Here is a 12,323-nt window from a genome sequence, read left to right on the forward strand (position 1 = left end):
CTAGCATACTGCAATTTTACACCGTTCGGCCCGGGACGTAATAACGTGAACTTACGTACCGTTACATCGGCCTGTATTTGTGTGACAGCTGCTTTGACATGTCGAGCTACAAGGGCTACAAGTGTTGTCGTTGGCTTTGTAGAATCCACCTTCACAAGCTGATATTTCAAAACAAGAAATCATAATTGGATTTGGGCCTTGAATAAATTATCAGTCCGGCAGCACACACATACGCTCGCAAACAAACAAACAAACAAGCAAACAAATACACACACACACACACACACACACACACACACACACACACACACACCTAACGTGTGGATGGTTACCTAAGAGGCGGCACTGGGTGCAGTGCCGTTCTAGTGCACTTGCACTACAACAGCACTGGGTGCAGTACTCGCTCCGGCATCGAAGAATTTTGCACTAAAAAATGCACAAAATTTGACCTATTTCGTCGCCTATAGAGGACGGAAAGAATGTCATTTTGAACATTGTTATGACATTCTTTCCGTCAAAAAAGTCAATTTAACGGTGTTAAATGAAGCGACCATCCACACAATTAGGTTGCCATCCAGAGTTTAGGTTGCCATCCACGTGTGGATGGTTGCCTTATGGTGATTTAGGCAACCAAACCTGTGGAAACGGGGGCACACACACACACACACACACACACACACACACACACACACACACACACACACACACATAATTATGTTGAATTACCTGTACAGCTGGGTATCATAAAATTCCCAGTGCAAGCTGTACACGTCCCGTCCTGGCGACACTGTATACACCGGGAACTCAGGGATGAGCATGGTGACTTGCACTGGTCTCCGTGATAGCCTGGCTGACAACCTGGAAACAGTGACTGCAGTGACTTTTACCGATTCAAAAAACAACAAGTGAAATACAATACAATTCGTTTAAACTAATCACACATTTTGACTTTCCGGGGCTACGAGGGTAAAAAGACAGGGATGAAAATCATGTACAGAATTATGTACAGCAAACGCTACCCGAAACCCCACCTATACGGCGTGTATGACCTTGAGAGCTTCAGTCAACGCTTGGATTTTGCAGGGATAACATCCGGTTTGCTCTCTCAAGACTGATCATATTTTATCTTCAAGAGAGATCAAGGGGAAAAAATAAACGCCCCGGCGAAGATTCGAACTCTCGACCTCGAGACTTCGTGTCTTATGTCCTAACCACTAGGCAACTGCGCCAATTGCGAAAGAGAAGGAAAAACATTGATATGAATTCATGTCATGCCATGTTATTCACTATTACATAATTCTGTACATGATTTTCAGCCCTATCTTTTCAAACTCGTAGCCCCAGAAAGTCATAAATAGCATACAGCTTTAAAGGAAATTCAAAAACGTGGACCAGAAAAAAAATGGACCAGAAAAAAACTAACACCATTTGATAAAATAACAGTCCTTTCCAAATTGACACACTTGTTTACGAATCTACCTGATCCAGATGAACAGTTTATAATAGAGTTAAATAAGATTTTTTTTCAAATTTCTTTGGGATGGAAAAAGAGATGAAATTAAAAGAATGACGGTCACCCAACCTTATGAAGATTTTGTTTGTTTGTTTGTTTGCTTAACGCCCAGCCGACCACGAAGGGCCATATTAGGGCGGTGCTGCTTTGACATAATTATAACGTGCGCCACACACAAAACAGAAGTCGCAGCACAGGCTTCATGTCTCATCCAGTCACATTATTCTGACACCGGACCAACCAGTCCTAGCACTAACCCCATAATGCCAGACGCCATGCGGAGCAGCCACTAGATTGCCAATTTTAAAGTCTTAGGTATGACCCGGCCGGTGTAACACGAAATTTTTACTCCACGAAAAAAATACTCCGGAGTAAATATTTCGTACGAAATTCTTACTCCGAGTACACTTTTTGTACGAGAAAATAACTCCCCAAGGCACGAAAAAATTACTCCCTCCACGAAATTTTTTACTCTCCATTTTTATATTTAGTCAAGTTTTGACTAAATATTTTAACATCGAGGGGGAATCGAAACGAGGGTCGTGGTGTATGTGCGTGTGTGTGTGTGTCTGTCTGTCTGTATGTGTGTGTAGAGCGATTCAGACTAAACTACTGGACCGATCTTTATGAAATTTGACATGAGAGTTCCTGGGTATGATATCCCCGAACGTTTTTTTCATTTTTTTTATAAATGTCTTTGATGACGTCATATCCGGCTTTTCGTGAAAGTTGAGGCGGCACTGTCACGCCCTCATTTTTCAACCAAATTGGTTGAAATTTTGGTCAAGTAATCTTCGACGAAGCCCGGACTTCGGTATTGCATTTCAGCTTGGTGGCTTAAAAATTAATTTATGACTTTGGTCATTAAAAATCTGAAAATTGTAAAAAAAAATAAAAATGTATAAAACGATCCAAATTTACGTTTATCTTATTCTCCATCATTGGCTGATTCCAAAAACATATAAATATGTTATATTCGGATTAAAAACAAGCTTTGAAAATTAAATATATAAAAACTATTATCAAAATTAAAATCAATTTAAACACACTTTCATCTTATTCCTTGTCGGTTCCTGATTCCAAAAACATATAGATATGATATGTTTGGATTAATAACACGCTCAGAAAGTTAAAACAAAGAGAGGTACAGAAAAGCGTGCTATCCTTCTTAGCGCAACTACTACCCCGCTCTTCTTGTCAATTTCACTGCCTTTGCCATGAGCGGTGGACTGACGATGCTACGAGTATACGGTCTTGCTGAAAAATGGCATTGCGTTCAGTTTCATTCTGTGAGTTCGACAGCTACTTGACTAAATATTGTATTTTCGCCTTACGCGACTTGTTTTTACTTCCAGTAAAAATCTCGTACGCAAAAATGGGATGCGGGTGAAGGGATAATGCCAATAAGTGATCTCGCGCACACGAATGTCGCGCTACCCTCCTTCCACCCCTTCCACCACCAAGACTAACAGGGGACAAGGGAGTAAAAATTTCGTACACCTGGCATCGGAAGTTAAATTGCTCGTGTTGGGGTGAAGTAATTTATTCGTTATTTTATTCGTCAGGGGAGTAACATTTTTGAACGAAATGTTTACTCGGAACTCACCTGTCTTGGGGAGTAATTTTCTCGTGCAATGTGGGAGTGCTTTTTTTGTAAAGGGAGTAACTTTTTCTTACGAAATGTTTACTCCGGAGTAAAAATCTCGTGGGAGTAATTTTCTCGTGTTACACCGGGGTTCGAATCCACGACCTCCCGATCAGGGGGCGGACGCCTTACCACTAGGCCAACCGTGCCGGTCCCTTATGAAGATGGAGGATTATAAAGATGGTTGACGTGAAATGTTTTTTGTCATCTCTGAAAACTGTTTGGTTACTGGATTAATATCAAGATTATTGTTCAAAGCATGTCTATTTGTTATAACAATTAATATGAGAGGAGGAGAATTTGCAAATGTTTTGATGCAGAAAATGGATAACCCGTTTTGGACCGATGTATTTAAACATTATAAGAAATTATATGGAAAATGTGACCCTACAACCTTCAACGATTTTGTATCAGAATGTTTACATTATAATGTTAATATTCGCAGAGATAAAAAGACATTGTACATTACAAATTGAATTGACATTGTTCAGATTGGTAATCTTTTGGGGAAAAATGGATATTTATCCTATAATGCGTTCAAAATGAAATATCCGAATGTGCGAGGAGATTTTGTATTGTATGAAGGTATAATTCAGGCTGTTAAAAATATTAGAGAAAAATCATTTTGGAATTCGATCAACATTTTATCATGACATAGCCCATTGTGTGGAAATGTATTTGTCAAGGTATAAGACACAATTTATTAACCAACAATCGACTGAACGGTTACGGTCCTAAAATGTATTGAACAATGGTCTAAATCCGAAAGCTGTTTGTTAGATAAGAAGGTTATTTTTCAACATGTCTTTAAAACAACAAAGGATACTTGTCTCAGATGGTTCCAGTACCGATTATTGAAAAGAATGTTGCCGACAGAAGGGTTTCTATTTTTGCGAAAAAGTGTGGGTACGTCATTGTGTACATTTTGCGGTAGAGATCGATGAAGAAACCTTTATACATATGTTTTAGGAGTGTGATAAAGTGCAGACTTTTTGGATAGAATTTGTACCTTTGTTAAAGGCGAACTGCACCCATTGTGACAATATAACACTGTCCAAAGAACTGGTTCTATTTGGAGTGGCGAACAATGTAGTCACCGATAAAGTTTTTGATGTGTTAGTAATGTGTCTTTCTTTCTTTATTTGGTGTTTAACGTCGTTTTCAACCATTCAAGGTTATATCGCGACGGTTAGTAATGTGTGCCAAACATCACATATATAAATATTTCTAAAATGAACAAAAAGATCCCTCATTTTTAGACATTTAATGGAATTTTTGAGCAAATATTTATTTGGTAGAAGTACAACGCAGCTATGAATAATACTCTAGATACAGTTTACAAGGATTGGCGCTTCTATAAGCATGTTTTGATGTAACCCTTTTTCCTTTACATATTTTTGATACTGCGACTACCACGCCTTGGTTTTTCGTCTCATCCGAAAGATTAGCACTTGAACCCACCACCTGGGCTAGGAAAGGGGGAAGAAAATTGCTTACGCCCCGACCCAGTGTCGAACTCGCAACCTCTCGCTTCAGAGAGCAATTTTCTTCCCCCTTTCCTAGCCCAGGTGGTGGGTTCAAATGCTAGTCTTTCGGATGAGACGAAAAACCGAGGTCCCTTCGTGTACACTATATTGGGGTGTGCGCGTTAAAGATACCACGATTGACAAAAGGGTCTTTCCTGGCTAAAATGTATAGGCTTAGATATAAAATGTCCACCAAATACCCGTGTGACTTGGAATAATAGGCCGTGAAAAGTAAATATTTGCCCTAATGGCTTGAGATGTACTGGCCGATGTGAATGCGTAATATATTGTGTAAAAAAAGTCCATCTCACACGGCTGAAATTGATATGTAAAGCACTTAGGGAACGTCAAGCGCTATATAAATCTCCCATATAGTCACGATTTGGTGACATTGACTGGGGAAGAAATTGTTTGTAGGGTGCCTTTCCCAAATTGCGATGCAAAGCGCCTGTGCTTTTTGCAACTGAAGGATTTTTTGCTGACTGAGCTTAGCACGTGAAATTCGTTTATCTCCACGCCTGAGCTGGATGCGAGGTGTGATATTGTGTACAGGGTTTCCACGTGCGGGATTTTGCTGGCTTAGCAAAAATCAACTAAAACTGCATAGACTTGTGACGATAGCGATTGGTCGCTGGAGTCATGTGATGTTTTCGACGAGCTTTGGATAAAACATTGAAACATCCCCATTCGGCATTTACTTTGAGGCGATAAGGTTGTTTCCTCGTCTAAGAGTTGACGGTTTTTTTAACACATGGTGACATTTTTATATGTCAACGTGCCTGCTCTGCATGTCCAGGAAGGCTCTTAGGACAACGGAGGAGTGACCGCCTTTCGCTCCACAATTATGTTTCTGACGACGAGGTCGTCAGGTGTTTTTTGACTGGGTGTTGGAGGATTTCAACACAGAAGAAACTCAGTACAAGGGTTGTGGCTACGAATTCGTCGACGGGCGAAAGCCATACAAGGAAGCGGGTTCGCTTAAGGAGAGCTACACATTCATAGGCTGTTGAGGTAATAAATCATTATTAATCGCTGTTTTACGAGTCAATGTTTGTGGAATGAAATACTCTCTGTTGTTCTTTCCAGGTTAGCGCATAATATGCTCTTTGTGACGCTAAAAGTATAATCTGTATATGTTTTTGCAGATATGGAGAGAAAGAGGGAAAATGGCTGATTTGTTGTTGTAAAAGACTGTTGTGCAGGCTCGCGTGCTCTATGAAATATGAAGGGTGACATGTTTAAAGGTGGAGTGTGAAGGGTTGCGTGACATGTTTAGTGCACCGATGCTTTGCAACTTACTTATCGGTGCTGAAACCTGATGTTGCGGTGCTGCTGTATGCTGTAACCTGGTGTTCTACTGTTTTGCTGCTGCTGGGATAACCGGAGATGCCGTCACCGTCTGCAGGGGTCTTCCGGCAAGCAGTGACGTCACCTACAGGACCACCCTTTATCTCCAGCAGCTGAGTGAGGCGCCTGATTTCCCCACGATTCACTGCTTCGCCCCACGCCAACCGGCACTACGGTCAGCGGAGCAGTAGTGGGGAAGGACTATTTACGGGTCGCCCACTCCGTAACTAAAAGCTAAGTGCACCATGTCATTGCGCCTTTAACTACCAAGTCACATTGTGTATTTGTGATTTCATTCGAGTGGTGACAACGTGGGGTGTGTGACACCTGCATAACCAGCGCTTTTGGCAGACCGGCTATCTTTCCTGTCTTTACACGGGTTCAGCGTGTTATTATCATTTAATAAACTTTAGCTGGCATTTTTGTCAGTTACTTTCTTTACGTCTTTGACGTAAGAACAACGTTTCAAGTGAAGTATTGAGGGAGGTGGCGAGATCGTATATAAACAGGCGTCTGAAACTTATACTTTTGTTGGTTCTATCTTTTTGTGTGACTGCGAGAGTGGATCGTGGTGTGGATAGTCAGTTAGCAGTAATTGACCGTTCATAATCACCTTCTGTGATCTATGAAACGTGACACATATAAATAAATAAATAAAGTGCAATGATGCAGCGTGAACGCCACCGACGACACTTGACTGCTGCGGAACAGGAGTTGGTTCAGAGGAGTATATAACCTGACTAGAGGACATAAATAGTATCATTAACCTTACAACTTTGGCAACAAGCACAACATGATGAAAACAAGTCATTGTTAGGGGTCTATTACTCATCAAATGTGTATGCAAACCAAATGAAACCTGTGACGTCAGTTTTTCTCAAAACGTTACTTTGACCACATGGGAACGCGGTTCCCCGAGCAACACATCTTCATCAGAATGATGTTAAATGTTGTGCACAGCTTCAGCATGCATGGAGCTGCATTCTTTAAAACGTTTTTTTTTTTTAGATTAAGTGTCAAATGATTTGTACATATGTTTTCACTAATTCTTAGACCAGAAAATAACATTTGTTTGAACAAATTGGCTATTTTCCTTCCGCCAATATATTGTTGATTCAATTAACAGTGTGTCTATGCAGTTTTACACCAAAAGCATAGGTGCTGCTTGAGTAATCAAAGAAACGCTGAGATTACCAATTTAGGGTTTACGAGATTTTGTATACACTCTTCAAAACAAGTTAAGGATCGGTTGAAAAAACGGATCTAATTATAAAAAAAATTGCCAACAAATTAAAACATCGACATAATAATTAAAATATTTTTTTATGAATGTGTTTTAATTAACAAATGAACAATGAGTCTTTACCTAGAATTTGTTTTGGCAGGCAGAGTTATTTCCCGTTGTGGGACTTCTCAAATGCTTCTGCTTTTTGGAAGAACAAGGGTGTTTTTTATAGCCCCATGAAATTTGCGGAACGCATGCCAGGGCAAACGGTTGTGATGCACATGCTACAACAGGGTCCTGGCTATGAACATCGCTCACCAGCTTGTGTTTAAAGGTTGACACGCTGACACAATTATGCACAGTAGCAACATGCCCCGACGAAGAAAACTGAGCGATTTGGATAGAGGAAGGGCAATATGATGGCTACAAAACGGTGTTGCTGCCAGGCAAGTGGCCCAGAGGCTTGCTGTGGCTCCCTCTGTCATCATCAGACTAAAACAGAGATTCCACGCAACTGGAAGAGTGCAGGAGCGACAACGTTCTGGTCGGCCCAGAGTCACCACAACAAAGAGAGGATCGCTTCATTCAGAGGCAGGCCATGCAACAAAGAATGGCTACGGCAAACAACATTAGGCAACGCCTACGAAGCGGTTTCAGATCGTCTGACCACTAACAACAGTGTTGGTGGTAGCTTTACCACCAACACTGTTGTTAGTGGTCAGACGATCCGAAACTGCTTACACAACTTTGGCTTACGTGCAAGGCGTCCAGTCCGAGGAACAACCCTGACTGCTAATCACCGAGCAACTCGCCGAGCCTGGTGCACTCAACATGTGAGGTGGCAACGTCAGCAGTGGGCTCAGGTGTTGTTTACAGATGAGTCCCGCTTTTGCTTGGAACCTGTTGATGATCGCATCCGAGTGTGGAGGCGTCGCGGAGAGCGCTTCGCGGAAGGCGCTGTTCTGGAATGACAGCGTTTTGGCGGAGGTTCTGTGATGGTCTGGGGAGGGATCAGCGCACGTCTAAGGACACCTCTGTACCATGTAGTGGGCAACTTGACCGGTGTCCGCTACCAGAATGAGATCCTGCAACCCCTGGTCGTTCCAGCCCTCCAAGCGATCGGCCCTCGTGCTATTTTTCAGGATGACAACGCACCTCCCCATCGCTCTGCAGCTGTAAACACCTTCATCCAGCAAGCCAGGGTCAACAGGATGCTGTGGCCAGCCAACAGCCCGGACCTGAACCCCATAGAGCACATGTGGGACGAGCTTTGTCGTCGGGTACAGCAACATCACCCTCCTTCTGCCAATCTGGGTCAACTGCTGCAATGGCTCCAGCAGGAGTGGAATGGAGTTCCCATAGCATTCATATGCAACCTGATCCACTCCATGCGCTAACGATGTGTTGAATGCCTGGCACACAACGGAGGGCACACGCGTTATTGACACTGATTCACATTGTTGTGAACTCCATTTTCGAGGGTTGTCACGTTTGACACACTCTAGCTAAATTGTCGCTGCCGCGTTCGATCTTTGCTTTGTTTGTCATTACTCCTTGGTTGTTCAATTATAAAAAAAGTTAAAAATGAAAGAATTCGGTCTTGTCTCTTTTGTGTGGCGTGCTTGTAAAAAAGGTATCCTTAAGTGTTTTTGAAGAGTGTACTTATTTGCAGCGTCCGAGGCGTCCGATTTGTCCCATGGTAAATCCGGCTGGTCACGCACAAATACATTCTTTGAAAAATGCTGGCTTTTTACAGACTGCACCTAGGATGTTCTCAAGCAGTGAGAGTTTAAACGAAAGGGTGTTAGTACAGTGTGTAAAAGCCTGACAGTGTCTGTGACCAGAAACTGATGGTTTTCGTGAAGCTGAGTGTGCCTTTGAGAAAATAAGAACCTTACTTAGTTGGAATGAACTAGTTACTACTAACTAGTACTGGGGTTAGTGTTCAACGATTGAGACACACAGGGTGTGTACAGTGTTACTCACTGTTACAGTGTCCGTTAGCACGTCTGCAGGTATCACCCGCACAGTTGTCTGGACAGCTCTGTTGACAGTGGTTAGGGCCCCAAAAGCCTGCCTCGCAATCTGTAATTGAAATGTTCAGCAAGAAACAACAAGTACGACAACGATTTTAACAACAACTTTGTAGGTATTGCTGTTGTTGGGGAACACAGAATTGCAGCAGAGTTATTTCCGAACATCCGACTTTAATCAAACACAAGAAAATAAATTTGTTGAAACGCCACAATTATATTATAACATATATCTGTGTTCAGATTCAAACCTGAAGTTTTGTTTGTCCAGTTGCAATATTAAGACCTACAGACAACGGCAAAAAGACGGGAAAAATAGCACATTGCCAATGGTATATGACAACTGGTAAGAGTGACATGATGTCATGGGCTTACCTGTGCAGTCTCCATTAGTACTATCACATCCTCTTTTGCAGTTGAGGTGGCAAGTGCAGTTACTTCCAAAGAACCCGGCTTTGCATCCTGCAATGCAGGAAAACAGGTCGTCGGCATTTCACAGTAAAGTGTGATACTCTCGCAAGAGGAAGCTTGGATTCATTTAATGCGACCTTGGCATTGGTGACGTCAAATATTCGAAAAACAAATGGCAATTGTGTTTTCAAAGTAGGTCATGTTTTACCGACATGCTTTTTCTCCAGATTGTTGCAATGTAAACTCAATTTGTGGTTTGTTTATGCACATTTTTAAATTGAAGCTGAGACATATACATGTTTGTGTGGGTTGAGGGGGGGGGGGGGGGGGGAGACTATGTGCAATGAGCAAAAAGCTGCCTGAGACCTTGAACGTATTTGTTTCAGTTTGTGGAAAGCCTTTTGTGTCCTGATCACAAGAAAATACTGGGTTCAAGTCGCCTCTGATCGATAAATGGAGAACGGACTGATCTGGTCTAGAAGCTAACAGGCAGACAGTTTTGACATTTTTAGAACTCTGGGAATGGTCACTGGAGTATGGAGTAACCAGTGCTTTACTGAGCTGGATATAACAAGGGTGGCAGCAAGACAAATACAGGAACATGCCATGATGCAGTGTGCACACCTTCGACGACCATTGACTGCTGCGAACAGGAGGGTGATACAGAGGAGTATATATGACGTCATTTGATGATATGAAGAGCATCATGAACTTTACAACTTTGAAAAGAAAAGCCCCAAATTATAAGAAAAAAGTCATTGTAAGGGGTCTATCACATGTAAAAAAAGATTCTCACCAAATGTGTATGCTGCATGTCCAAATGAAATCTTTGACGTCAGTTTTCTCAAAACGCTAATTTGGCCACATAGGATCAAGGTTTCATAAACATCTCAAATAGTTTTCACCAGAATGATGTAAAATGTTGTTCACAGATTCAGCATGCATACAACTAGATTCTGTCGAGCGTTTTTTAGTGTCAAATAAACGATTGTTGATTTGTTTCATATTTGTTCACTAATTCTTAGACTTAAACAAAACAAACTTTTTGAACACATTGGCTATTTTCCTTCGGTCAACATGGTGTTTATTTACTGAACAGTTTGTCTAATCAATTTTACACCAAAAGCATAGTTGCTGCTTGAGTAATCAGGGACACGCTGAGATTACCATTTTAGGGTATACGATATTTTGCATAAATGTACATACCTATTTGCAGCACACAAAAACACAAATATTTTGTAAACTGATGCAAGGAATGCAAACACTAATGTTTAAAGTACCCACACATGTTAAATCTAGTACATCAGAGAATGCTTTACGAGTAATCCCAAGTCATGAATACAAGCAATGTCTTCTTTATTTGATAGTAAAAGCTCACCTTTAACATTGTGGCTCCCTCCACCGATTACAATTGTTTAAATTAAACTGAAGTCGTAAAACAAATCATACAATTTCAGTCGGTAAAAACTACATTTACATGTACTTTTGTCAAAAGAATCATGTTACAGTCGAGCCTGCCTTGGAGACAACCTGTCCATACAGACCACCTGCCACTTGAGACCACCCCAAAGGATCCCCAACGGTGTTTACCATATACATCACCTATACATAAAGACCACCTGCCTGTCGAGACCAAAGACCACTCACTTTCGGTCCCAAGTAACGGTGTGAACCTGTCATGGAAGACCACCCGACATATTTTCTAACTCTGGTAACAAACCCACATTACAGAATAGAACACGAGGTCAAGCGGCATGGGCCATGACAATTGTTATTGTCTGACTGATCTCATGAGGACCTGACAGTCACTCCCCTACCCCCTCCCTCCGCTCACCTCATCTTACTGAAGGAACATAATTATCCGCAACATATTTATCTTCAGTGACACGTAAGCCCCCGGGCGCCCGGACCACTAACTGCAATCGCTAGCCTGTGGCAAGCTACTGGCGGTTCTCCTAGAATATGATAAGAGACTGATCGCTCCTATCCTTCCTCGGCATGGTTGTACACCAACAAAACAGCAGTGGAGCAACAACCTAAGTGGGCGGTAGACGACAGAGGCGATGAAGCAAGCTTGTTCCATTGTTTGCAACCGTAACTCTGATTCACTTCAACAAAAGGTTACAACTGCACTGTCCACCCCCAATAAACGGCAATTGTTTAGATTGTTGGGATGAATAATGAGAGGATGTCGACAATCTTTCAACTGCGTTGTTTCTGTTCAGTGGGAGGTTTATGTGTGTGTGTGTGTGTGTGTGTGTGTGTGTGTGAGTGTTTCTGTGTGTGTGTGTGTGTGTCAGTGTGTGTGTGTGTGTGTGACATACGTTCCAGGGTTTCTGGGAAGTGGGGTGTTTGCCAAATGGCAACCCTGTCCATACAAACCACCTGTCTAAAGAGACCACTTGTGCTCAGTCCTTTGTGTGGTCTCTTTAGGCAGGTTTCACTGTACAATAATAGCTCAATAATTCATCACGTCATATAACGTGGTTACAACATCCACGGAAATGTATACGATTCTTACCCTTTTTAGTGCAACAGATGCACGATTTCCGTAAATTTCATGAGTCAAACAATCAAGAACAAAGAACCTCCATTGGTTGGAAACAACCATTAAGACACACAA

At 41.9% G+C, this 12,323-nt stretch overlaps 1 protein-coding gene across 1 annotated transcript in view; it reads right to left on the reverse strand.

Moving 5' to 3' along the window:
• Positions 1-12,323, reverse strand: part of LOC138963631 (delta-like protein A) — a 49,085-nt gene that overhangs the window by 8,889 nt on the left and 27,873 nt on the right. Inside the window, exon 5 of the mRNA XM_070335478.1 lies at positions 727-858. Coding sequence (XP_070191579.1) covers positions 727-858 — 132 coding nt within the window. The remainder of the gene's footprint in view (positions 1-726; positions 859-12,323) is intronic.

This window comes from Littorina saxatilis, linkage group LG4, assembly GCF_037325665.1.
Source record: "Littorina saxatilis isolate snail1 linkage group LG4, US_GU_Lsax_2.0, whole genome shotgun sequence".
Lineage (NCBI taxonomy): Eukaryota > Metazoa > Mollusca > Gastropoda > Littorinimorpha > Littorinidae > Littorina > Littorina saxatilis.